Source organism: Chelmon rostratus, chromosome 10 (genome assembly GCF_017976325.1).
Source record: "Chelmon rostratus isolate fCheRos1 chromosome 10, fCheRos1.pri, whole genome shotgun sequence".
In the NCBI taxonomy this organism is placed as follows: domain Eukaryota; kingdom Metazoa; phylum Chordata; class Actinopteri; order Chaetodontiformes; family Chaetodontidae; genus Chelmon; species Chelmon rostratus.
The window spans coordinates 26,480,399-26,507,585 of record NC_055667.1 but is presented as its reverse complement, the minus strand read 5'-3'; the positions used below and the strand labels follow the sequence as shown (position 1 = coordinate 26,507,585).

At 44.1% G+C, this 27,187-nt stretch overlaps 1 protein-coding gene across 1 annotated transcript in view; it reads right to left on the bottom strand.

Annotated features, from left to right (window-relative positions):
- Positions 1–3,273: 3,273 nt before the first annotated feature.
- cacna1fb (calcium channel, voltage-dependent, L type, alpha 1F subunit) overlaps positions 3,274–27,187 on the bottom strand; it is a 36,699-nt gene continuing 12,785 nt past the window's right edge. The window contains exons 6-50 of the mRNA XM_041944968.1: positions 26,698–26,849; positions 26,470–26,622; positions 26,111–26,307; positions 25,886–25,989; positions 25,593–25,744; positions 25,102–25,176; positions 23,925–24,006; positions 22,494–22,520; positions 22,245–22,405; positions 21,371–21,596; positions 21,078–21,285; positions 20,578–20,698; positions 19,386–19,461; positions 19,215–19,272; positions 19,081–19,141; positions 18,816–18,918; positions 18,149–18,278; positions 17,276–17,335; positions 17,077–17,183; positions 14,506–14,593; positions 14,000–14,107; positions 13,329–13,381; positions 12,664–12,810; positions 12,384–12,585; positions 12,048–12,206; positions 11,847–11,957; positions 11,584–11,667; positions 10,758–10,886; positions 10,593–10,658; positions 10,356–10,447; positions 9,507–9,666; positions 9,265–9,392; positions 8,594–8,690; positions 8,298–8,400; positions 8,015–8,116; positions 7,651–7,781; positions 7,394–7,531; positions 7,239–7,299; positions 6,894–7,113; positions 6,677–6,784; positions 6,441–6,574; positions 5,913–6,025; positions 5,463–5,676; positions 3,624–3,724; positions 3,274–3,537 (exon numbers count right to left, since the gene is read on the bottom strand). Of these exons, the coding sequence (XP_041800902.1) occupies positions 3,274–3,537; positions 3,624–3,724; positions 5,463–5,676; positions 5,913–6,025; positions 6,441–6,574; positions 6,677–6,784; positions 6,894–7,113; positions 7,239–7,299; positions 7,394–7,531; positions 7,651–7,781; positions 8,015–8,116; positions 8,298–8,400; positions 8,594–8,690; positions 9,265–9,392; positions 9,507–9,666; positions 10,356–10,447; positions 10,593–10,658; positions 10,758–10,886; positions 11,584–11,667; positions 11,847–11,957; positions 12,048–12,206; positions 12,384–12,585; positions 12,664–12,810; positions 13,329–13,381; positions 14,000–14,107; positions 14,506–14,593; positions 17,077–17,183; positions 17,276–17,335; positions 18,149–18,278; positions 18,816–18,918; positions 19,081–19,141; positions 19,215–19,272; positions 19,386–19,461; positions 20,578–20,698; positions 21,078–21,285; positions 21,371–21,596; positions 22,245–22,405; positions 22,494–22,520; positions 23,925–24,006; positions 25,102–25,176; positions 25,593–25,744; positions 25,886–25,989; positions 26,111–26,307; positions 26,470–26,622; positions 26,698–26,849 (5,566 nt within the window). The remainder of the gene's footprint in view (positions 3,538–3,623; positions 3,725–5,462; positions 5,677–5,912; positions 6,026–6,440; positions 6,575–6,676; positions 6,785–6,893; positions 7,114–7,238; positions 7,300–7,393; positions 7,532–7,650; positions 7,782–8,014; positions 8,117–8,297; positions 8,401–8,593; positions 8,691–9,264; positions 9,393–9,506; positions 9,667–10,355; positions 10,448–10,592; positions 10,659–10,757; positions 10,887–11,583; positions 11,668–11,846; positions 11,958–12,047; positions 12,207–12,383; positions 12,586–12,663; positions 12,811–13,328; positions 13,382–13,999; positions 14,108–14,505; positions 14,594–17,076; positions 17,184–17,275; positions 17,336–18,148; positions 18,279–18,815; positions 18,919–19,080; positions 19,142–19,214; positions 19,273–19,385; positions 19,462–20,577; positions 20,699–21,077; positions 21,286–21,370; positions 21,597–22,244; positions 22,406–22,493; positions 22,521–23,924; positions 24,007–25,101; positions 25,177–25,592; positions 25,745–25,885; positions 25,990–26,110; positions 26,308–26,469; positions 26,623–26,697; positions 26,850–27,187) is intronic.

Here is a 27,187-nt window from a genome sequence, read left to right as displayed (position 1 = left end):
GGGCCCAGTGCATTGTGGTTGTTACAGGTTTTCTACCTTTGAAGCAGAACAGAATACCCCAGCCCTTCACTCGACATTTAGCACCAACTTCAAAAATATTTGCGTCTGTCTTCTGCATAGGCAGGCCAGTTTTATGAAAACAGCATCTTCACAGCAGTTCAAATGCCCCTTTAAGACCACTAAAAACAGAATTCCTGAATGAACAACAATATTCGACTGGTTTTCAAGAAACTGCCATCTAATTATCTATCTTACCCTTAAAGATATGAAGCAAGCCGCTCAATATACTGCTGTGTTCCAAGGCTGTATTTTTAGTTTTGTTAGAGATTGTAGAATGAGATTTTCTTACGTCTGGATCAGAACCTGGAAGTTCTGCTTTCACTTCGACTGTCTGTGCAGGGCTTGGCCTACCTAAAACTATATCTGTGACTTATTAAAAACACCAATTATACCAATTTAAAGACTAAAAAAGAAAGAACATCGAGTCAGATAGCATCTTGTTTTCAGTCTTTATTTGAGGTAAACGAAGGTTCAGACAGAGCTGTTTCTCAGCTGAACATAGCAGTTCTCAATGTCTGAGGAGGATTTTTGGGGAATCCAGGCGTGGAATTGAAAAGCCCTTAACTGCTGGGAAACTGTCCAAACTGCTGGATAGAAAAAGTCAAAGATGACGGAAACACAAAAATTAACAGACAAAAACACCACCGGACTGTCGGCTGCTGAGAATGAAACAAACAAAAACTCAGTTCTTTCTGTCAGAATGAATAAAAACTTCAAACATTTAAAAAAAGAAAAGCTTAATACACTGAACAAACACTCAGTTTCTCTGGTCCAATAAAAAAACAACAAATAAACAAAAAGGTTCATCGTCTGATTCAAGACAACAACTTCACTGATGAGAATAAAAATACACATTAATAAAAATGAGAAACCTCATCGTCCACACTGCTCAGCGAGCCGCAGGGCCGGACGTTCAACACATCATTGTACAGCATACATGTAAAACCTCAGGGGTCACCTCTGAAACACACCTGAGAGCAGGTGGAAGCTCAGCTGACTGGATCACACTGAACACCTCCGTGCACGTCTGAACAGCAAGCAGATAGAATTCACTTTGACTTTCATCATCGGTTGTTCTCGTTTGTATTTATTCGACTTGTGGAGTTCAACATCACGCTCACAAACTTCTTTTCATACTTCTTAAGTTTTCTTGTGGTTATTGTTCTGACGTTTTGCAACAGTAAAAGACAGACAGGTTTGGACTGGAGACAACAGTAACAGTGGCTAACGTGTGAGCAATGTAGCTGGCTAATATTTGTTAGCTAGGCTGTCTTCATTAGCGTCAGACATGTTTAAAGTTGTTGGTGCGGATGTGTTTTTCACTTTTGATCTAATAGGTTGTTAGCAGTCACATGGTGTTAAATTCAGATGGAGGGCAGGAAGTGAAAACCGCAATGGAGGAGATGGAGGAAAGTTCTTACTGTGCTAGTTTGGATGAAATGATGAGATAAAGGTATAAACAGAAAATCAGAACATATGTTGGATGTGCCTCTTACGTTATGAAGAAGAGCGACTTTTCTCCTGCTATTGAGGCAGCAGATAAAACAAACTACCTGCTCATTCAGACGTCGTTCTACTCTAGAAACCAAATGAAAGCTTACAAAAGTGTGGAGGAGTACAACTGGTTTGTTAGCGGTTCGGTTTCTCCGGGATGACTGTCGTTTCATTTTTGTGAGGGTGAAGCTTTTATTGTCCTGTGAGGAGCTGAATATTGACATGTATGTCACGGGTGTCTGCTCGCGAAGGTCAAGTGAAACGCCACCAAAGACGTAGATCGTCACGACAAAACGAGCCCGGGTACATTATTTATGTTCACCTGTGAAACTGCTAACGCTGATAACCACAGATGTAAAACAATAGCTAATCTTCCACCGACTGCAGACAGTTAATAAGACATTTTTCTGACGTTTTTTGATTAATTTCTTGCATTTTTCACCCTTATGAACAACTTTTGGTATTATATAAAAGCTCTTTGTGGTTTCTCGGTTTTGATCGATTTGAGCAACCATAAAGGAAGCAAAACACAGCCTTTGTGAGTGTGTGTTATAATGCTTCCTGTCCCGAAAATCAGCATTGCGTGAGATGACTTCATGAATCAACCAACACACCTTAAATGTCAATATGACAACTTTGACCAGTCCACTTTTTATTGGCTCTCTTGTGCGACACACACTTTAATGATGATTGGATCTTTGAGCGATTAAAAATATTTACATGAATTTCAATTTCCTGATTATGTGAATTATGAAATTCTGTTTCCTCACCTGGAGAAAAAAAATGGAGTGTTGTTCAGGTGCGCTCTGGCAGCACTACACCCATGTTTGAGGCAGAGTTTGCGTTTCAAGCTAATCAGTTATGGCACGATCTTTATTAAGCTGGTTAGCGGTAACTGCAGGGCTAACTCCATCTGAACTCAGTGCTATGCAAAAGTAACTGCCTGATAATGTCTTCTGCGGTTAGCTGGCAGTGTTTGGTTCTTTCTGTTCTCGGAGCTTGAGCTAACGCTACACAGCTGCTGGTTTTTACTGGGCTATTAGTTGGCATTGGTGTGTTTTTTTCACTTCTGATGTAGCTCAGTTAGCTGCTAGTAAAGCAGTCATCATTTATCGAATCATGACAACTGATGCAGGCTAACTGCTGTGTGAATGGCGGTTGAAATTTGGTGCTCAGCTAGCTTGCTGTGAAGTGCTATATTTTGAGGTTGTGGATACAATTTGCATCTTAACCTGGCTAGCTACAGTACAATGCTAATCTTTGTTTAGCATCCTAACAGTAACTGTGGAAATGGGACCTAAACCAGTTGTTTCCTGTCAGAGAATTATAAAATGACGATACAACTTGCGAACTCGCATCAATGCATTGTGGGTAAAGTGTGATTCTGTCCAGCTTAGCGGCATCCACCGCGGTAACCAGCTGATGAAATGCGTCACCATGACAACATGACAGCACTGAGTCATGCTTTGCTGGTGGCCATCTTCCATCGGTTTTTCACGAGTCGACTCAGAAAATAGTCCTTCACCTCGAGCTCTTAATGTCTTCCTTCTCTCTTTTCACACCATTCTTCCTTTACTACCTTTACTAAAATTTACCTCCATGATGACCTTTAACCTTTAATCACTTTCCTCCCATTGGTGAAAAATCAGTCAGTGTAACTTCAAGTAAGCCCTGCCCTCATCTCAGTCTTATCTCTGATTGGTCAAGTGCTTCAGTCCATCAAAATGATGTCACGCAGGTCATCTCGTCAGCCAGCTCGTCCTCGTCACGGCCCGTCCTGATTGGCTCCTCATCGCTGTAGAGCGCGGCGGGGTCAGTGGCTGAGTTGCTGAGGAAACTGTGGCTCCCCGTGCCGAGCAGGTCGCTGGCGGCAGACTCCATCTCGTCCACCGTCATGTGACACGCGTCGGCGATCTCCCGCTTGGCAAACGCCACAAACTTTGGATCTCGAGCATAAAGACCGAGACCCTCTGAGATCAGAACCTGCAGAGAGGAGAACAAGGAATCAGTGACGACAGCCTGATGGGAAGTTAACGATCAGTATCAGTAATCAGTCAATGTTTCCGCACCGCCTCCACCAGACTGTCGGCTGATCCTCGTTTCTCAGTGAGCTGGGCGCCGAGCTGCGAGGGAACTCTGAGGGTGGTGTAAGCTCTGTATGGAGGAGGAGCTACAACACAACAACAGTTACATGACACCTTCAGATACACACTAACAAAGATAACAGCCTTGTTGCTCTGATTACATTTTAAAGACTTTCAAAGGTCATTTGTTGTGCGTTTGTTCCTCCCTCCTACCTGATGTCCCTGCAGGGCCACCGTACCAGGCCGGTCTGGGTGCTGCACCTGTCACACTGACGCCTGATGGATGACAGACACGAACAAACCTGGTGAGTTTAACAGTCGGTAACATATCCACAGGTTTTTATCTGGATTACTTTGCTGTGTGTAGTTTGTGCTTTGAGCTCAGTGTGGTTGGGCAGTGTGAGACCGGAGGTGAAACCCTGTATACGTACGCAGTAAAGGTACAATACTCGATGAATTATTGCCCTGTTCACATCATATTGTTCTAACTGTAATGATGAACATCTAAGTGGGAAGAATTGTTACTTTACCTCCTCGTTGTAATTAAGAGTTTGAGAAATCATGTATCTTTTAGTCGATGAGAAAAATAGCAGAAGTGTCAACAAACTGGTTGTCGTCACATGAATTGTTGCATTGCTTCCATCGCTGACGGACGCGTCTAAATAATATCCAATATCAAAACTAAGTGAGGTGATTTAAATGAGTCCCATACACTGTTTGATTTCCTTTGTAAAATTAATGGGTAATGAAATTCTCCAGTAGTTTAGCGTAATGATTCCCCCGTTAGTCACGGAGTTCCACAAGGTTCTGTTCTTGGACCAATTCTATTCACCCTACACATGCTTCCTTTAGACATTATTATCAGAAAACATACATTTTCATTGCAATACAGATGTTATCCTATTATATTTATGTGGGATGTAACGATTTATCGAATCTCGTGATATTGCGCTAAAAATATGGCTCGATGCCATCGTGGATCTGCAACGCTATCTGCCGTGACAAAGTTACTTACTATCTTTCCTTGTTAAAAATTGTATTGTTTATCTTTGAACAGCAGAGGGCGCAATCACAGTTGTCAATAAGACCAGTTCAATCTTACATTACCAAAACAATTCAATGCCAATTTTTGCACATCCTTAGCTCATGGTTGGCAACTTTTATTTTATGAAAGAAGAAAAGCAGAAGCACTTTAAGTTAAAAACTAGTTTTATATTAATAAAAAATGCTGTAAACACTAATCTATTAATAAAGGGCAAATTTTTCTTTCTTGCTTTGCTTTTTTTAAAATATCGAAATAAATATCATATTATGGGCTTTTTATCGAGGTATTATTGTCCCATGAGTTTTTGGTATTGTTACATCCCTAATATTTATCAGTGAAGCTGGACTGACATCCAGTAGCTACTATTTCCGTTTTGTATGTGCTACACCCTCTTACTAGCTTTGCTATAGGTTATCACCGGAGGCAAAGGCCATCAGGCATGTGATGTACTCCCAGCTGGGCCAAAATTCATGCATAAAGCAGACCCAACTGCCTGTTAGAAGCACAAAATGGAACCAGGTCTTATTACTTACTTATTTACCAGGTAATTACGCTGCCCTCAATGCTTTTATCCTAACTTTATAAGGAACTAACCTTTATTAGTTTATGCAGGCCTTTTAAAGTCCAGCTTCTAGAATTTACAGTACAGGACAAAATAAAAAAATCTAATTCATACCCATTCAGACAAGCTACAATCACTGTTCGACACAGGGAATGCTAAAGCGTTAGCACTGAGCCCTCTGGGACATCTCAGGTTGAGTTGTGTCCAGTCTCCTTACCTCTTCCTGCTCCTCCCTTCTTCCCTTCTCCTCCTCCTGCCCCTCCTCCGCCTCCACCCCTTCCTACCCCCCAGGGTGGGCTGCCCTCCTCCTCTACCAGGATGAGAGGAGCGTAAAGAAGGCGACCACGGCGAGGACACGGGTTCGCCCAGGACGCCGAGGACGCCACTGAGGAGCGACCGGAGGAGTGACGAGACTCGTAACTGCTGAACATCTGCTAAGGAAGAGGACGAGAGGAGGGTCACACTTGACGGAAGAAGAGGGGAGTGTGTAACCTGTCTGTTATCTGTGTGTTACCTGTGTTTAACCTGTATGTAGGTCACCTGTGTGTGTGTCACATGTGTGTGTTACCTGTATGAGTGTGTATGTTACCTGTAGGTTACCTGTGTGTGTGCTACGTGTTGCCTATGTGTGTGTGTGTTGCCTGTGTGTAATCTGTATGTGTGTTACCTGTGCGCGTGTGCGGCGTGGCGGTGAGGTGGGGTGGTATGTCCCGGGAATCGGCAGGTCGTCGCTGCTGCCCTGCCTCCTCAGACACTGGATGTTAAATGACGGCTTCCGACCTGACAGACAACAACGAAACAAACGCACCTGCTCAGCTGTCGATGATGATGTCACGCTGAGCGATAGCTCACCGACAGTTATCTTTTTTAAATATCGTCTAATCCAGTGTCCTCTAATCTCATGTCCATTTTATGGATGCCATGAGATAATCAAAAGATCTGACGACAACAGAATGTTATTCCATCACAGAAATAAGTCTTTCACTGCTTCCACATGAGCTCATTTTGTGATTTTAGCTGCTCTCATGTCGTCATTGTGTCGTCTTATGTTCTCATTTTACGTCAGCCTGATGTCATCGGAGTTCATCTCCTCTAATCTCACCTCAGCTTCATTTTATTAACTCTCATCACATGTCGTTATAACTCTAACAAGCTGTGACATCACAGTGTTTTTTTGGGTAGGACATCCTCTCACCTGTGGGCGTGGCAGGAAGTAGGCGTCTCCGGGTCGTCCTCCTGCCGTCACTGTAGCCGTTACCGTAGCTACTGTTGGTGTAGGCGTGGCCATCGTAGTGGTCTCTGTACAGAGGAGGCTCGTCGGGGTAATGTCTGCAAGGACACACATCAGCACACAGAATAACTGTCTGCCATCTGTCAGTGCACCTGTCTGTCTGTCTGTCTGTCCACCAGTCTACCTGTCTGTCTGTATACCTGTCTCTGGAGGTGATGCTGTCAGTGTCCTCCTCTCTGCTGTAGTAACCCTGCTCTCCGTACGCCTCCCTGTCTCCGTTTCTCCAGTATCTGTCCCTCGAATCCCTCCTGCAGAAAAAAAGATTGTGATTGGCTGAGAGATTTGTCAATCAAAACAAACAGCCCCCGACACACAGAAGTGTTTATTGTCCCGGAGCTCAGCAGTATGAGTGCGTACCTTCCATGTTTGTAGTATGATGGTCTCTTGTGATGGTCCAGCAGGCCGTTCTTCACTGATGGGCGGTGGGAATGGTGATGATTGACAGATGACCTCATGTTGTCTCCACGGCAATAATGTTCGTCATGTTCGCTGCCGTTTGGCATCTTGGTGAGAGAACCGACCCGGTGAATCAGGCCTCCGTTGGACACGCCGCCGTCCCCAACAACGCCACCGGGACCTGCAGGCAGACGGAGGAGGTGGGGGTGGACAGACTGTACATCAGTACTGTTCAACAGCTTTCCTCTTCTTCCACAACAACCATAGTAACGTGATAAAGTCACATGATGCAGTGTAGCGGTTTACCTGTGGGCGTGGTCAGTATGGAGCCTCGTCTCTCTTTCTCGGGTCCAAAACCATTTTCACCCTGCAGAGACCCAGAGAGCATCAGCTGCATACAGAGAAACCAAACATCTGGACTCCAGCATCACTTTAAAGGACTTTTTAAAACTAAGTTAAACCTTATAGGCGGCGTTCTCCTCCAGCTCCTCCTCCTCTTCCATCAGGACCTCCTCCTCGTCCTCCTCCAGGTCCTCATTCAGAGCTAGACGCATCTCTGGACCCAGATCCTGCAGAGTCTTCAGACCGGCTTTACACAGCTGAACACACACACACACACACACAGTTTACCCTTATTTTATTGAGATCATGTTCTCATGGTGTCACCAATGTACAGAGAGACAGACAGATGGACAGACAGACATGCAGACAGACAGACCTGGACAGCAGACGGGTTGGTGGCATCAGACTCTCCGGTCAGATCTCCTTTTTCTTTCCTCTTCCTGAACTTCCTGAAGTAATCCTGGATCAGGAAGGTCGCATAAAACTTCCCGACTGTCACTTCCTCCTCTGACAGACAGATCAGACAGGTCAGTCAGTAGGATTCCCAGCAGTATTCAGTATTAGTACCATTTGTATTAGCATTGTGGTGTTCGTAGTAGTAGTAGTAGTAGTACTATTTCTTTTAGTGTTTGCACTGTTTGTATAGTATTAGCAGTGTTTGTCATAGAACTAACAGTGTTTGTTGTTTGTGTTTCTCATAGTACAAACAGTAGTTGTTGTAGTACCAGTAGTATTAGTACCTTCATGTGGTGGTATTACTTCATCCAGGAGTTTTGGTTTCATTCTCTTCCAGATTTTCTTGATGATCACCCTCAGCTCCTCATTCTCCTGGTCAGGGTTACCTAGCAACAGCACACAATGGGCGGGGTCAGAGTTAAATTCCGGTGAAGCTGTGTTCATGTGTGATGAATTGAACATTAAGAAGTTTGATGTTGTCACCGTGTTTTTCACACAGAAACACAGAGTCATCATCACCAACTACTCTGCTCCTTTACTTCCTGCTGCTCTGGACCAATCAGATACCTTCAGTCTTGATCTTGAGGGCGGTGCGAACCAGAGCGAAGAGCGTGGCGTTGAAGGTGACCATCCCGTCAGCGTTCAGAGGCATGTTCATCGCTACCAGCCGCTGGCAGAGAGGAAGAGGAGCAGAGTCTACTGTTAGTACGTGACGGCGTGTCGCCCTGCACAAGCATAAAACTCCTCCCCCTGCAGGAAGTGACGAGGTCAGAGAAACTCAACAGTCACGTGACCCCCTGCCCGACAAACCAGTGGAACACATGTTGAACGGGATGAACTGGACCGAGCGCAGCATGCTTTACCTTACAGGCCACTCTGTGAGGACAGAGCTTCCCGAAGCCCAGAGGAGGCTGGATCCTCCTGAGCAGAGCCACCACGTCCAGGTGTTTAATACGACCCCTGAGGAGTACAACACAACACCACTTAGATCCTTCACCCAGCTACAGAAAGTACACAAATAGTCCATCACAAGTACTGGATTCAAATTGTATCTAAGTACAGAGTTAAAGTATCAAGAGTAAATAAGTATCAAGCACTGTTCATACAGAATGGCCCCTATTAGTAATATTTTATTATATTTATGGATCTTTGTTATTGATTGATTGTTGATTTTGTAGTTAGAGGTGGAAGAGAACATTTTTACTGCTTTATTACTTTAGTACTGAGTACTCAAATCTATATAAAGTAATGTTCTATCATCACATTTTATGACGTGATCATATGTGTGAGTTTCTGTATTTTTGTGTTTTTAGATGTTTTGCTCTGTCAGTTTCTCTGTTAAAGGATCAGTTTCTGCTCAGCGTCGTCCTGTCCCCCTGTCCCCCTGTCCCTTCATGTGCTGTCATCTCTCCACTGTCCACTCACTGATCAGACGGGTCAGCTTCCCTCTGCTGGGCTTTGTGCTAAGCTAAGCTAACCTAACCACATCCTGGATCTGTCTGTACTGGACCCACGGACATGAAATCGCTCTTACTTGGCCTCCGGATCATATTCAGACCAGATCCTCTTAAACTCATCCAGATGATGCGGCCCCAGAATCGACCAATCACGTGTCAGATAGTCGAAGTTGTCCATGATGACAGCGACAAACAGGTTAATGATCTGAAGTGGACAGAGACAAGATAAGAGACAGTGAGTGTGTGTGTGTGTGTGTGTGTGTGTGTGTGTGTGTGTGTGTGTGTGCGCGTGTGTGTGTGTGTGTGTGTGTGTTCTGACCAGGAAAGCACACAGCATGAAGAAGCTGATGAAATAAACGATGGCGAAGTTGCTTCCACAGCTGAACTCTTCTCCTGGTTCGTAGTCCGACTCGGGGTCACAGCGTTTACCTGGGAGACTGGCCAACATGATCTCCTGCCACGCCTCACCTGTAGCACACCTGCAGACACACAAACATCCAGGTAACAGAACACTGAACACCTGAGTCAGTGGAGGAACACAAGTCTCGTCTCGTCTTGCCGTTAGCCATTAGCCGTTAGCCATTAGCCGTTAGCAGCTACAGCTGTTCTTTTCATTTTAAAGGACATGAAGTTGTTGAGACGGATTAAAAGCAGAAATCTGAGGAGGAGACAGAAAACTGGATCATATGTAGGTTTCACAGTTTTCACTTCTACAAACTACAAACAGAAAGTGATGTTTTACAATACACTGAAACTCCATGTTTAATTGAAAATAGCACAAAAACAACATATCAAATGTTGAAACTGAGAAATTTCAGCAGCTCAACAGTTCGGGGTTTATTTATATTTTACGTTTTCTAATGCTCCAGGCCACAGGACAGTTTTCCACTTCGCCTCGGTCCACCTTTGTTGCCACTGTCCCAACTTTGCATCAGATTCTAAATGAGGATATGATTTTCAAAAACAATGACATTTATTTAAAAAATATCGAGTTCCAGTGATTTACAAATCATCACTTTCTGTTTGTAGTTTAGTTTTACACAGCGTCCCTTCTTTTTGGAAACAGGGCTGTATGAGCAGCAGAGTCTCTCTGGTGCACAGAGACGATCACAAGATTCATTTTCAAGTCTCAGAAGAAGACGAGGACATAAAAAGAAAAAAGTCTGACCTGAAGAGGAGGAGAACAGCCTGAGGAAAAGTCTGGAAGTTGTTGTTTCTGTTGATCTGAGTGTGATCCTGCATCGCTACCTTTCCAAACGTCTGACAGACGGACAGAAGGTGAGAGAAGAGGGTAAATGTCAGAGGTTCAATTCTCGGCTGCAGCAGCTCTTTATTCCTTCATATTTTGCCTTGTTAACATTTCATCACAAACAGCTCCTGCAGGATCACCTTTGTATCACCTCACCTGCATCCCGATGACAGCATAGATGAAGAAGATCATGGCGATGAGCAGAGCGACGTATGGCAGAGCCTGGGGGGGAGACAGAGGAGGAGGTTAGACTGCTGCCGCTGTGCCCTGGAGCAAGCTCTCTGTTAGCCCCGCCCCTCACAAGTAACCCCGCCCTTTCACCTGCAGTGATTTGATGAAGGTCCACAGCAGCGTACGAATCCCCTCCCCTTTACTCAGCAGCTTGACCAATCGCATCACTCGAAATAGACGGAAAAAGGTGATTGACACCCTAGAGCTGTCCTCTCCACTCTGAAAGACAGACAGACAGCGAGGCAGTCAGAGAGAGAGAGAGTAAGACAGAGAGAGACAGACAGACAGACAGACAAAGAGGCAGTCAGAGAGAGAGAGTAAGACAGAGACAGACAGACAGACAAAGAGGCAGTCAGAGAGAGAGAGAGTAAGACAGAGACAGACAGACAGAGAGAGGGACAGACAGACAGACAGAGAGAGGGACAGACAGACAGACAGAGAGAGACAGACAGAGAGGCAGTCAGAGAGAGAGCGAGTAAGACAGAGACAGACAGACAGACAGAGACAGACAGACAGAGAGGCAGGCTTATTGAACAGCTTCAGTTCTTTCTTAAATGTTGGACATGTCCTTCCTGTCAGGTGTCTTCAGTCTGTCCTCACTGGACTGCTGAAGTGCGTCTCATGTAAATGACTGTGACTCAGTAATTGCTCTGTTCGTTTCCTCCATTAAAACTCAGTATAGAACCATCCTGATGTCACACAGGTGAGTGAGACAGGAAATATTTGATGGGTGTTGACGTGATGATACAGATTAAACCTGAAGTGAAAGTGTTATTGCTGTCAGTACCAGCAGGGGGCAGCGCAGAGATTACACACTGATGGACTTCAGGTCATTACGACCTCCACCATTGCCAGCCGCATCATGTGAATGTTTTCAGTGAACAGCTGTCAGCCAATCAGAATGTAGCTTACTCACACTGAACTCCGTGACGACGATATCGACAACGCTGCCGACCACGATGAGAGCATCGAACGAGTTCCAGGCGTCGATGAAGTAATGCTGGAAGACAAAGAGACGCAAGACGTTTCTACAGCAGAACACGTTCACAGTCATTGATTAGCCTCATTAGCTTCACACTGGAAACAGAGCAATAGTTGGGACTATTTTCCGTGACAGATGAATCCACATTCGGTGCTGTAGTGAGTGTTTGTGGCAGCAGGCGTGTTTGGTTTTCTCACCCTGAGTCTGAGAGCGAGCAGCTTCAGCAGCATCTCCACAGTGAAGAGTCCCGTAAACACCATGTTGAGGATGTCCATGATGTGGCTGAAGGTTTTGGACTGTTCATAGTGCTGCAGGAGAGGAAAAAAAGGATTCATCATTTCAGATCTGAGGGGGCGGGGCTAATGGCGGACAGCAAACACAAAGAGCGTGTTATTCACCTGAACGGCCAGAGTGACAGTGTTGAGCAGGATGAGTACGAACATGACGTACTCGAATCCTGTCGAGTTGATGATGGACCAGAACTTGTACTGAACCGGATTCTTTGGGATGTAAAGTTTCAGCGGCTGAGCCTTCAGAGCGTACTCCACACACTGACGCTGCAGACAGAAACACAAAGTTCACCTCTACCGTCACACACTCGTGAACAGGAAGTGGAATGTTGCCGTGGCTTCAGCGAGTCACACTGAGCTGTAGTTGATCACATGGAGTCAATGCTGAATTAGCTGTTAGCAGCTCCTGTTAGCACCTGCAGCGATCCAGGTGAGGCTGCTCACCTGGTTCTTGTCCAGCTCACAGTTCTTGTACTCCTGCTCGCCCTGCTCTCTGAAGGTGATGATGACGAAACCCACGAAGATGTTCATCATGAAGAAGGCGATGATGATGATGTAGACGATGAAGAAGATGGAGATCTCCACTCGATAGTTGTAGATGGGACCGGAGTTCTCTCCGTTAGCATCGATAGCTTTGTACAGCAGGCTGGAGAGCGAGGGGTTGAATATCTGTCAGTCTGTCTCTGTTCTAACACCGTTAATAAAGTTTGAATTGAATACTCACGCGGGCCAGCCCTCGAAGGTGGAGACGGTGAAGAGCGCCATCATCCCCATCAACACGTTATCAAAGTTAAAGTCACTGTTCTGCCAGATTCTCTCTCTGACCATCGGATGGTTCACATCTCCATCTTTATACACCACGAAGGTCCCTCTGAACACGCACAGACAGAGACACAGAGAGACACACAGAGAAACAGAGACAGACACACACACAAAGACAGACACACACAGAGACAGATACACATACACAAAGACACAGAGAGACAGACACACACAGAAGCAGAGACACACACAGAGAGACAGACACACAGAGACAGACAGACAAACAGAGACAGAGAGACAGACACACACGGACAGACACAGAGAGACAGACACAGAAACAGAGACAGAGAGACAGACACACAGAGACACAAAGGCAGACAGACAGAGACACAGAGACAGATACACACACACAGAGAGACAGACAAACAGAGACAGAGAGACAGACACACACAGAAACAGACACACAGAGACACACACACACGCAGACAGAGAGACACACAGAGACAGAGACACACACAGAGAGACAGAGAGACAGACAGAGGCACACAGAGACAGACACACACAGTGACGTCATGTCTCAGTATTTGCGACAGAAGCTGTTTGACACTTGAAGAGTTAAACTCTTACTTGCACTGTTCAGGAGTGTGTTTGGCCTCGTCGGTGCAGCGATAAAATTTACCCTGAAACACAAACGAGGAAACATGTGACTCCTGAAACCAGTTTAAATATAAAAAGGTGAGTCAGACACAGGAAGTCAGCAGACAGAGGATCATCACAGGTGACACACCTGGGCAAGAAAACTGATCTGACCTCCACGTGGCTGAAACCTCACGGGGAGTGTTTATGAGGCAGCTCAGATTTGACTGATCATTTTTCCTTGATGTTTGTGCTTCTGTCACGGGTGAGTAGCTACGTAGTTAAACGTGTTCTCCTTTTTTTTTGTCTGTTTCAATTGTTATTATTGACCTACGATCAGGAGTCTGCACAGGATGTTTTATTTTGAAAATTTAACAGCTTCTGTACAGTGTTGTGCCTGACTTCCTGTCTGGCTCGATCTGCTCTATTCTGAACAGAGACAGAACGTGGTCGGCGGGAATGGCAGCGATCAGCTCTGTCGGTCGCGTGGCGGACAGAACGTGGACGTTACGCAGAATTTAGGGGTAAGAAGTGACATCATATATATATATATATGTACATTTACTCAAGTACAAGTTTAGTGATTTAGTGACATCTAGTGGTGAGAATAAACGTTTGAAATTCAAACTAGTGAAACCTTATTTCTTCTTCTTCAGTCTCACCTTGAAGAGCTGCACTCCGATGCAGGCGAACATGAACTGCAGCAGAGTCGTGACGATCATGATGTTTCCGATCGTCCTGATGGCCACAAACACACACTGGACCACGTGCTGCAACACACACACACACACACACTTTAAACATCAAGTTTAAATCTTTAAACTACTCATCCTGACTAACTCGTGGTCCTAGCCATCTGCTGGTCCTGGCCCTGACTTACTGCTGGTCCTAACCAACTCCTGGTCCCTGCACCCTGCTGGTCATGGTCCTGACTAACCGCTGATCCTGACTAATTCCTCCATTTTACACCAGTAAATGATCCATTATCTAGTGTATTATTGAAAAATTAGACCTTTGTACAAAACTAAAATCAAATGAGCACAAGCATTTAAAAAATCACAGATTCCCGCTTTTTTAACAAACCAGATTTGTGTAAGAATTACAGGGATCTGCCTTTCTGTGTCATCAGCTCGAGCTTTAAATACAAACACCGTCAGTGCAGAGTCACCTTGAGTCCTTTGGCTCTGTTGATGGCTCTCAGAGGTCGGAGGACTCGGAGGACTCGCAGGATCTTCACCACCGAGATGGCGCTGGAGCTACAGACGCAAACACAGTGAGTCAGTCGGTCAGCAGCTCACATCACAGACAGCTGCAGTCTGCACTGCTGGAAACTAAGCAAGTACATTTACTCAAGTACAAGCCTGAGGTATTTATACTTTGAGTAATTCCTTGTCATTTTATATTTGTACTGCACTACATTTCAGAGGTACTTTTTGCTTCATTTATCATCTGCAGGATATAAAGTCATTGATATGAGCTCCACATTCACCAGCTGCAACATTCAAATGTTGAACACATGAGTGCTTCAATAAATATAATCCAATAATATTATGTATATTATTGTAAAATGGGCCATTCTACATAATGAGTACTTTTATTTTGATGTTAAACTTTTGAACTTTAATACATTTTCGAATGCAGGGCGTTTACTTGTAATAGAGTATGTCTACACTGTGGTATTAGTACTTCTTCCACCAGTTAGTTTAGAGTTGTAGCTGTTGTTTTCTCCCAGCAGGGGGCAGCGCACACAAACACTAGATACAAGTAAAGGGTAAAGGATAATTTCTTTATGTTTGAATCCATATTTATGTTGATCTTCTTCCTTCCAGACAGACGTGAGCTTCAGTTTATTTCTAGAAAAATCAACCTGCAGGGTTTCTCTCTGTCAGTCAGACTTCAGGAGCTTCATGTTATACATTCATCACATAAATAGCTGAGGAGTTCAGATCTTCCTCAATTCAGACAAACAGCATCAGAACGCTGAAAGACTGGGAAGCGTCTGCAGGTCGAGTTTCACAGAAGTTAAATGAACTCAGGAAGAGACTCAATCTTAAAAGTGAAGGAGGGTTTGGATTATCAGAAACGCAGCATTAAAACTTATTAATTAAATAAATAATATTTGAGTGACCACCGATTGACTGCTCTTTTTGCACAGACGACCATAGAGACATAAAGAATTTTTTTCTATTAATATTCAATCACCAAACATCCTCTTTCTATTTCCTTCAGTGAAAAGTTTTTACAGATGATCCTTATTTTGGCCTCCACAAACTGAGTTTAAACCCAGAAGAAGCAGCTCTATGAATCCTGACTGACGCATCCTGTTGCTGCTTATGAACATTAAGCAAAAAAAATGATATTAGGCTGCAGCACATGCAGAGTCACTTCAAGGCTGCATCGCTTCCAGTTCATACATTTTATGGCAAATAATATTAAACTGTTTTTTTATTTAAGAGCAAGCAATAGAAAGTTAGCCAGGGCTTCTTCTCTAGCGTGTTTACTAGTGTTAGCTAAGAATATTGTTCCTGTGTGACTAGCATAGCTGCTAATGTTAGCTAGTGATATTGTCCCCGTGTGACTAGCATGGCTGCTAATGTTAGCTAATAACATTGTTCACCTGTGACTGGCATGGCTGCTGATGTTTGCTAGTCATAATGTTCTCGTGTGAGTAGCATGGCTGCTAATGTTAGCTAGTGAGTTTGGTTTGTGTGACTAGCATGGCTGCTAATGTTAGCTAGTGACATTGTTACCGTGTGACTAGCATGGCTGCTAATGTTAGCTAGTGATATTGCCCCCCTGTGACTAGCATGGCTGCTAATGTTAGCTAGTGACATTGTTACCGTGTGACTAGCATGGCTGCTAATGTTAGCTAGTGACATTGTTCACCTGTGACTGGCATGGCTGCTGATGTTTGCTAGTCATAATGTTCTCATGTGAGTAGCATGGCTGCTAATGTTGGCTAGAGATTCTGGCTCGTGTGACTAGCATGGCTGCTAATGTTAGCTAATAACATTGTTCACCTGTGACTGGCATGGCTGCTGATGTTTGCTAGTCATAATGTTCTCGTGTGAGTACCATGGCTGCTAATGTTGGCTAGTGATTTTGGTTTGTGTGACTAGCATGGCTGCTAATGTTGGCTAGAGATTCTGGCTTGTGTGACTAGCATGGCTGCTAATGTTCGCTAGTGATTTTGGTTCGTGTGAGTAGCATGGTTGCTAATGTTGGCTAGTAATTCTGGCTCGTGTGACTAGCATGGTTGCTAATGTTCGCTAGTGATTTTGGTTCGTGTGACTAGCATGGCTGCTAATGTTGGCTAGTAATTCTGGCTCGTGTGACTAGCATGGCTGCTAATGTTCGCTAGTGATTTTGGTTCGTGTGACTTGCATGCCGTCTAATGTTCGCTAGTGATTTTGCATCATGTGACTAGCATGGCTGCTTAATAATAAGCTTCGTGTTTCAGCAGAAGCTCCTCAAGAGTTACTGAACCTGCAAACAGCAGCAGGTGGAGCTGAGGTGTTTCCTGTTTTGTTGTTTGCTAAATTTACTTTGGTTCTTTTGAAAGGTTTAGTCTGTTTTTCCCCACATTTTAGAACATATAATACATATAATCCCACAATCAGCACCTAAATCAGATGAGCAATATTTCAAAACTAAAGATATTCCTGCCTCCACCTCTTGGCCAATCAGCTGCTTCTATGTGTCTAACATGTTGAAAAATGAATCAAATTTCGATACTGACTGAAGGAAGAAGGAGACCAGTGAGACGCTGACGACCAGCAGATCCAACAAGTTAAACCAGTTCCTGCAGAACGACCCCTGGTGGAGGAACGCTCCGTGGACCGTCATCTGACACAGAGAGATGAAGTCAGCATTAAATCAACAGAAGAAGAGAAAGAACAAATCTGACCGAGTAATCTCATCCTGAAGGTGAATTTTACCTTTAACAGAATCTCCACAGTGAAGATGGAGGTGAAGGCGTAGTCTGCATAGCCCAGAATCTACACAAACACATGGAAATACACAAGTAAGTACACACATCACTACCGCTTCCTACACCTGCCATGTCAAAGTTTCAAAGTGTGTGTGTGTGTGTGTTTAAATACATTGTGTGTGTTAAAGTTAGAAGTCATTTCTTTCCTCAGCTGCTGCTAATTGCTACTTCTTGCATGAGGACAGCTGCTGCAAAGCGAGTGTGTGTGTGTGTGTGTGTGTGTGTGTGTGTGGCCATGTATAACCCATGTTGTGGGGACTCGCCTTCCTTATGGGAACACCCAGCTAGAATATTTTTGGTTGTGGGAACGTTTATGAACGTTCTCTGGATGTTAAAACTACGTTTTTCTGACATAAAACGTTTCAGACAGTAAACTGGTGATTTTCTCTCTCTCTGTGTTTCTCTTTAACTCGGTTGGTCACTGACCCACTTCTGCTGTGTAATCTGCTGAAGCTCCGCCCCCAGCTCAAACCACAGAGGTGTGTTGATGACATCATCATTACAGACGATGACCTCACTGAACCACGTGCAGCTCTGATTCTTCCACAAACCCCAAAACTTCTGTCACCTCTGTTTTGTCTTCCTTCCCTTGTTAGCTTAGCTACAATGCTAGCTTTTTATTAGGTACATTTAATTTTAAATTTTGTTATTAGTGAATTTTCTTCACACCAGGAACCAATCAAATCAAGAGTTTTCATTTAAAACAAGAAAAAACAGTCATGTGATCCCACGACAGGCATGTTAGCATGTTCCAGCTAGCAGACTGCAACTACATGTTGATTTGATAAATGATGATTTTGGCTGTAGTTTTGAGACTCACGTTGTTCCTGAAGGAGTGGGCTCTGATTGGATCCTCAGCAGCCAATGAGCAGCTGCTGAGGATGATGAAGACGAGGATGAGGTTGGTGAAGATGTGATGGTGGATCAGAGTGTGACAGGCCACTCGGATTCTGGAGACAGACAGACAGAGAGAGACTGTTAAAGATGTTCACTCCCAGTAACCGAGACAAGGACCCGGTTCAAGACCTGACCTGCTTTGTTGGAAGATCAGAGGTGTGGTGGTGAACGTACACAGGTAGACAGTGAATACACACCTGCGGACAGGTGTATGTACAGTACACCTCCCTAAAAGTGGCCACAGATACGTGTCAGCGCATGTCTTAGAAGGTTAGAGTACAAGTTGGTTCCTGAGTGAAAGCAGTTTGTGATGACAGTGTCGGAGGGTGGAGAGAAAAGCAGCTGTCACACAGAAGGTGGAGGCATCATGTAGCTTAAATATGTTCAGACTGTCAGAGAAAGTCCAGGACCAGACCAGGTTTACTGAGACAACACAACACTGGGAGCTTCTGGCTCTGATCTGCAGGAGATCCCCATTCATGAACAAGTTTCATGTTTTCACAGATTCTCAGCAGAGAAACAACAGAGGAACTACATCTGCTAATGCTAACGCTAACAATAACACAACGAGCAGCTGGAGTCACACTCACGGGTTTGTCTTGCTGAGGCAGAAGAATGCACTGCCTTCTGGGATGGGAAGAACTTTCTCTTTAGGAGGAGCCAGGTCGGCCATCTTTAACTGGACTCCTCCATCTGACAGGAGGAGAGGAGGAGAGAAGAAGGACAGCAGGAGGAGAGGAGGAGAGAAAAGAGATAAAAACTGACTGAAAATAATCTGTCGATTGATTATCATCATGTGTCTGTCTTGTCTTCACGTCTTATAATTACAAATTAACTCGACTCGTCAGAACTGACCGTCTTCTCCTTCAGGAAGCTCCTCTTCCTCCTCATACTCGGTGTCTTCATCGATGTCCACCTGCAGAGACAAACAGTGAGACTGATGGACTCACAATTAAGATCCAACATTTAAGTCAGACGCCCATGTTCACCTTGACTTCTTCGGCCTCCTCCTCCTCCTCCTCCTCCTCTGCTCCCTCCGTCTTCTTCCTTGAGAAACAGGAAGTAGACCGAAAGTCACACACCACCCTGTCCTTTTTTTCTTTTGACTACATCTTTCCTCCTCTTATTTTCTGCCCCTCTGTCCTCCCTCCATCACTCACTCTTTCTGCTTGTCTTCTCCGTCTCCTCCTGCCAAGTTGTCCACAGCAATGGCCAAGAAGACGTTCAGCAGGATGTCTGACACACGCTAAGGACACGCAACAACCATCAGACTGTGTTCCGGACACACAAATACGAGTTGAAAGGTTTGACTTCAGCTTCAGCTTGTTTGCTCATTAATGTCTTCAAATGAATTAAAACTGATCACTGAAGCTTTTCTTGGGACACATTTGTGATCAATAAGCCGCATGACTGATTGGTGGACTGTCCTCATGGATCCACCTGATGTCCTGATGAAGACGTTTGTTGCTCTTACAGAAACATGTATTTCGTCACCGCGGTTCTTTGTTCGGCCTCGTCGTTCTTCTTTAAAGTGGTTTCTTTTATCTTCCTGTAAATTGTTCTGTGAGACATTGAACGCAACACAGAACCAGAGTCACATTCTTTGTGTTCACATACTGACAGCCCATAAATCTGATTCTGATCTGATCCATCTAAGTACTGTGCTTAAGTACCATTTTATGCTACTGTGTACTTCTGCTGCGCTACATTTATGTGAGCTTTAGGTACCAGTTTCCTTCTGATGAAGACTGTACATCAATCAAACACACTGATCAAGGTGACACCAGTTTCCTTTTCGAGAAGGAATCTAGTTTGGGTCATTTGTCAGATGTGTCTGACTTGGTAGTTGTTGACATTTTTTTTCTAAACATAGTTTAATTTAAATTCAAAGAGGCCAAATTATTAAATATTTCACAACAATGTGTCCAAAGAATTATTTTTGTATCAGAACTTTGTTTCTTCTTCTTTCCCATTAATCATCTGACGACCCTTCAGATTGACCTGGTGGTCCTTTGGAGGGGCCCGACCCCGAGGTTGGGACCATTGGACTAAACTAGCTAACATATGTATGTATGTTGGTATGTATGTACATGTATATGTTTATATAAACACATATACATATACTTACATATTGCCGCATCAATATTAATGACCACTATTACTTTTGACACTTAAAGTACATTTTGCTGATATACTTTTACTTCAGTGGGATTTTGAATGCAGGATTTTACTTGTAGTGAAGCAGTGTGGTATCAGTACTTATGCTTAAGTAAAGCATCAGAGTACTTCCTCTACCACTGACAGCAGTGCTCCAGGTGACACAGGTGTTCTCAGGCTGCAGGTGAAGGATACAGTTACCGCAGATGAAGAGGATGACGAAGTAAACACAGACGATCATCCCTGGAAACACGGGGCCTCCGTACGCCATGATGCCATCATACATCACCACGTTCCAGTCTTCACCCGTCAAGATCTGCACACACAGTCAACACCGTCACTGATCAGCCGGGTCATTGATCATCCATCAGTTACCATCATCCCCTTTAAACGTCCGACCCTCAGAGGAAAGGTAATACACGTTTAAATGCATCGCAGAAACCACCTGCAGGTCATGTCATGTTGAGCACATCGAGCACGCGGCGACACGTTTCTGCTCCACAGTCGTGTTTGAAACAGCTCTGGCTTCTGTAAAATTTAACCAGCGTTGTTTTGATGGGACTCAATGTGTCCAAAACGCCTTCAGAGAAACTCATTAGTGTTATGTGGCTGCGCTGGAGGAGGCCCGGCGAGAAGGAAAGATGCTGCCAGCAGCTCCACACTAACCGATGAGGTTCTGAGCTGCAGCTGCTTACCTGGAAGCAGGTGAGCAGCGCCTGCGGGAATGCGTCGAAGGTGCTGCGTTTGGTCTGCGTCTCGTCGAAGTTGAACTTCCCTCCGAACAGCTGCATGCCGAGCAGAGCGAAGATGATGAGGAAGAGGAACAGGAGGAGCAGCAGGGAGGCGATGGACTTCATGGAGTTCAGCAGGGATGCCACCAGATTGGACAGAGCCGTCCAATGGCTGAGCAGACAGAGAGTGACATCAGAGCCGGTGACTCAGTAACGAGGTGCGTGTGTGAACACCTGCTTCAGGTGCGTTTTCTCACCGTGTGACCTTGAAGATCCTCAGCAGGCGGACGCAGCGCAGCACCGAGATCCCCAGAGGAGGCATGATCTCCAGCTCCACCAGGATGGTCTCCATGATGCCGCCGCACACCACGAAACAGTCGAAGCGATTGAAGAACGCCACGAAGTAATGAGCCAATCCCAGACTGTACATCTTCAGCAGCATCTCCACCGTGAACAGAGACAGCAGCACCTTGTTGGCGATGTCTGCAGAGACAGAGAGACAGAGAGACATTCACGTCCTCAGTCTGTTCACACTGAGATCAGTTCATTCTGAAATGAATGAACTCTGATGTGAAAGGTTGAATTCAGAAAACATTTGATCATGTGATGCACAGCGTGTTAATTAATAAATGTAATCAATAATTATCACACCATCACACAAACTGTCCCATCATGTCCATGTATACAGTATGAGATACACATGACCTGTAAACTGTCTTCTTGTGTTTCCTCCTGGAATCACAGTTAGTTGATGATGTTTGTACAGTACAGTGGTGAAAAGTAACTGTACATTTACTCAAAGGCTGTCATTAAAAGCAAATTTGAGATACTTAATTTATATAATAGAATACTGTAATTTACTAAGGATTTACTGGCTACTTCATGCTTCTACTGCACTACATGTAATGGACAAACTTAGTTACTTTGCAAATTCAGATTACTGATGCAAACTCTAACCAACAAACAGATGCATAATGAGTACTTTCTCCTTCTTCTTCCTTTTCTTCTCCTACTTTTTCTTTTGTACTTTTACTTCAGTAAATTTTTGAATGCAGTACTGTAACAGAGTATTTGTACGCTGTGGTATTATTACTTTTACTAAAGTAAGTGTGTGTGTGTGTGTATTGCTACCTTGGACTTGTGTTAGCCAGTTTGGTTGGTTGTAGTGCTCTGAGGCACTGAGGGAGGTGTTGAGGAAGACGAGCAGCAGAACCAGCCAATAGAACGTCACAGATTTGACGGCGGTGCGACAGTTCCTGCGACAGACTCGATTCCACCGACGCAGCGTCCGACTGAGAGAGAGAAGAGTCAGCCATTGAAGTGAAGAGTGTGAGGAGTAAAAGGTTTCTCTCCTGAATGTCTGACAGTCAGTGAACTCACCAGCAGCTGATCTTCATCATCCGTGAGCTGAAAGGAGACTCAAGTTCAAAACCCTCTCAGGTAGGGGAGCTAAACATCTGTACACAACTGTATACATCTGTATACATCTGTACACATCTATATACATCTATATACATCTATCTGTGCACATCTGTATACATCTATCTGTGCACATCTGTATACATCTATCTGTACACAACTGTACACATCTGTATACATCTATATACATCTATCTGTACACATCTGTATACATCTATATACATCGATCTGTACACATCTGTATACATCTATCTGTGCACATCTATATACATCTATCTGTACACATCTGTATACATCTATATACATCGATCTGTACACATCTATATACATCTATCTGTGCACATCTGTATACATCTATCTGTACACATCTGTATACATCTATATACATCGATCTGTACACATCTATATACATCTATCTGTGCACATCTGTATACATCTATCTGTACACAACTGTACACATCTATATACATCTATATACATCTATCTGTGCACATCTGTATACATCTATCTGTACACAACTGTACACATCTGTATACATCTATCTGTGCACATCTGTATACATCTATCTGTACACATCTATATACATCGATCTGTACACATCTATATACATCTATCTGTGCACATCTGTATACATCTATCTGTACACAACTGTACACATCTGTATACATCTATATACATCTATCTGTGCACATCTGTATACATCTATCTGTACACAACTGTACACATCTGTATACATCTATCTGTGCACATCTGTATACATCTATCTGTACACAACCGTATACATCTGTATACATCTATATACATCTATCTGTACACATCTGTATACATCTATATACATCTATCTGTGGACATCTGTATACATCTGTATACATCTATCTGTGCACATCTATATACTATCTGTACACAACCGTATACATCTGTATACATCTATATACATCTATCTGCACACATCTGTATACATCTTTATACATCTATCTGTGCACATCTGTACACATCTGTATACATCTATCTGTACACAACTGTATACATCTATCTGAACACATCTGTATACATCTATCTGTGCACATCTGTATACATCTATCTATACACATCTGTATACGTCCATCTGTACACTTCTATCTGTACACATCTGTACACATGTAGTGTCACTTTAGGATTCAAATAAAGTATTTAAACTGTGTGTGCATGTGTGTGTTTGTGTGTCTGTGTGTGTGTGTGTCTGTGTGTGTGTGTGTGTGTGTGTGTGTATGTGTGTGTTTCTGTCTGTGTGTGTGTATGTGTGTGTGTGTGTCTCTCTGTGTGTCTGTGTGTGTGTTTGCATGTGTGTGTCTGTGTGTTTCTGTATGTGTGTCTGTATGTGTGTGTGTGTGTATGTGTGTGTGTGTGTGTTACCAGCAGGCCTGGCAGCAGTTGGTGTGTTCCTCGTCGATGTTCACGGTGTTTTCGGAGGCTGTTTCACTGGCAGGAAGGCTCGCTGTCAGACACACACACAGATGGAAAGTCACCACTTTATCTAACATCAGTTATTAGTTGTTTTAGTCCGTGCGGTGTGTTATGAGGACTTTGTGTGTCCAGACAGTCCTCTGACTGTCCAACATGTCCAACATGCACTCGTCTGTTCTTATGCCCGATCACAGGATTTAACGAGTCATGTGACCTGTTTGTTCCTGCCGCTCGCTGGAGCTGTGCACCGTGAGAAGAAGCTCTGCAGACACGACTCGGGGCTGAAAAACATCACGTCTTCTTCTTCATGTTGTTTGTAAAAAACAGCGTTTGAATCCGTTTTTACATGTTCAGTCAAACAGAGGACAGAAACACACAAAGCTCCTTCCTCTGAAGCTGCAAATACAACATCCAGCATCCAGGTTATCAGGTCACTGTTCTTCATCATCACTGACACCTCACTTTCATCATCATGTCATTTTCTGTTATTGGACTGACACACAGTATCACATGTAAATACTCATATACTGTCACACTATGCTATTTATACACTGTGTGTACAAAAGGTACGTATATAACATTTAAGATAAACTTTAATTGTTTATATCCTTTATTCCTTTATTGACACCAGACCTTCACATGTATTGATAATTGATCAGACTCTGGTTATGATCTATAGTTAACTTGATGCTGAAGTGACACACAGACAGAAAAACCTTGTGATTAGAAACGGGGTCAACATATGAGGACAGACAGAGACCCAGATATTTAACAGGGACAGAGTCAAGTCTGTCTACATTTAGACTGGAAGAGAAGTGCACAATCACACACACACACACACACACTCACATGCACAAAGAGAGATACACACACACACACACTCACACACACTCACATGCACAAAGAGAGATACACACCCACACACACACACACACTCACAGTCACTCACACACACTCACATGCACAAAGAGAGATACACACCCACACACACTCACATGCACAAAGAGAGATACACACCCACACACACTCACATGCACAAAGAGAGATACACACCCATACACACACACACACACACACACGTTAAGTGAAAAGTTGTTATTTATGAGAATAAAGAACAAAGCTTCACCGTGGGTTTCGTTGGAGTGACTGAACCATCCGAACTTCCCTCTCTTCTTATCTGACAGATCGCCCAGAGACGGACCTGACACACACACACACACACACACACACACAGACAAACAGAACATTTCTTTATTTACACGCTGAAGTATTAAGCAATTCAGCACCATGTTACGTTTCAGCCACTGACAAGTTTATCTGATATTCTGTTCTGATTCTTTACTTCAGTAAAAGTACCAATACAACCATGTGTATTCTCAGTGTCATGTAGACAAGGTGTCAGCAGTATTGTCAGCTCCATGCAGTAAAGGTCCAGGAGTGAATGTACTCAGTTAGGTGTTTGGAGTTTCTGCCTCACTGATTTCACTGATTGACTAATTAATTTTAATTGGCTTCATTAATTGACGTCCATTAGCTTGTTGTCACCGACTGATGTTTTAATGAACTCTGAATAAATTGACATGAGTCTCACACACACACAAAGTGTCTCTGTCTTACGTGGGTTTCCGTCCTCGTCCAGCTCGTCCATGTCCTCGGCCTGAGTGATCCAGTCCATGTATCCACACAGATCCTCCTCCATCTGCTGCTTCTCCCTCAGCTTCTGGAAATCTCCGCGAGCCTTCGCCTTCTCCCTCTCCTTACTGAACTCTCTGCAACGTTCACACAACATTTAAAACACAACAGAGTCTCAACGGACCGGTGGAACGACATCAGCTCACTGCAAGTTTAAAGGAAGAAACAACTTGTCTTTGTGGGAAAGTGAGTTTTTTATGATGCGAGAGACGACGAACCCGCTGAGGACACCCAGAACCAGGTTGAGAACGAAGAAAGATCCAAAAATCACCAGACTAACAAAATAAACCCAGGGCAGCTCGAACCCGATGGCATCATTCATCTGCACACACAACAGAAGATATTACTGGTCTTGATTACAAACGAGTACAAAGAGTGAGACGGGACAATCTGTTCTTTCATGAGGACATAAAGAACAACCGCTGGTCAAAGACGCCCTTTACCCAGTAGAGGACGTCGGTCCATCCCTCCATCGTGATGCACTGGAACACGGTCAACATGGCAAAGAAGAAGTTGTCGAAGTTGGTGATTCCTCCGTTGGGACCGTCCCACCTCCCCCGACACTCTGAGCCGTTAATGACACACTGACGGCCGTGACCGGCGAACGCACACGGCACCGGGTCGTCCTCCACGAAATTATCTGGAAAATGATCGAAAGATTTAATGCTTGAATGTCAACTGATCTGCAGCTCCAACCCTAACCTTAACCCTCACCCTCTGTTTTTACAAAGTCTTCATTATCAGCACATTAATATATTGTAGAAGCAGAGTAGGAGGAGTGTGTGTGTATGTGTGTGTGTACCTGCTCCAGTGTAGTAGCAGGTCTTGTGCATGCGTCCTATGAAGAGCTCCAGACCAATGATGGCATAGATGATGATGACAAAGAGGACCAGCAGAGCAATGTGGAGCAGAGGAACCATCGCCTTCATGATGGAGTTCAGCACAATCTGCAGACCTGACAGACACACAAAGCTTTACACATGTACCACAATACAGGATACACACACACACACCAGCTCAGTAAACTCACTGGGGACTCCAGAAACCAGTCTGAGGGGCCTCAGGACTCTGAAGGCTCTGAGAGCTTTGACATCCAGACCTCCAGGTTTCCCCGGCACATGATGAGTGGTCGCCTGCTCACCAGACTTATGAGTCATTGTCTCCAAGACGACGCTGAATAACCTGCACAGACAACAACAAAGGCAGAAGAAGAAGAAGACAACTGTTGAAGATTAAGTTCACAGAAATTAAGCTGCAGTTCGAAGGTAAAGAAATGTTTAAAAACTTTCATTCTCTGAACATGAAGACAGAGATAAAAGATGATGGACAGGGATGTACAGCATGGTATCATCTGCATAACGGTGGAAATAAATTGTGGTTGTGAATCTTTTGTCCTAAAAGGACTAAGAGGACGTAGACTGAGGAGTGGTCCCAGTGTTGACCCCTGAGGGACAACATTAACATGGAAGTCAGCAATTTAAGGCTGTGTAGCTGTTGCTGTGTAGATTTACTTTAAAAGT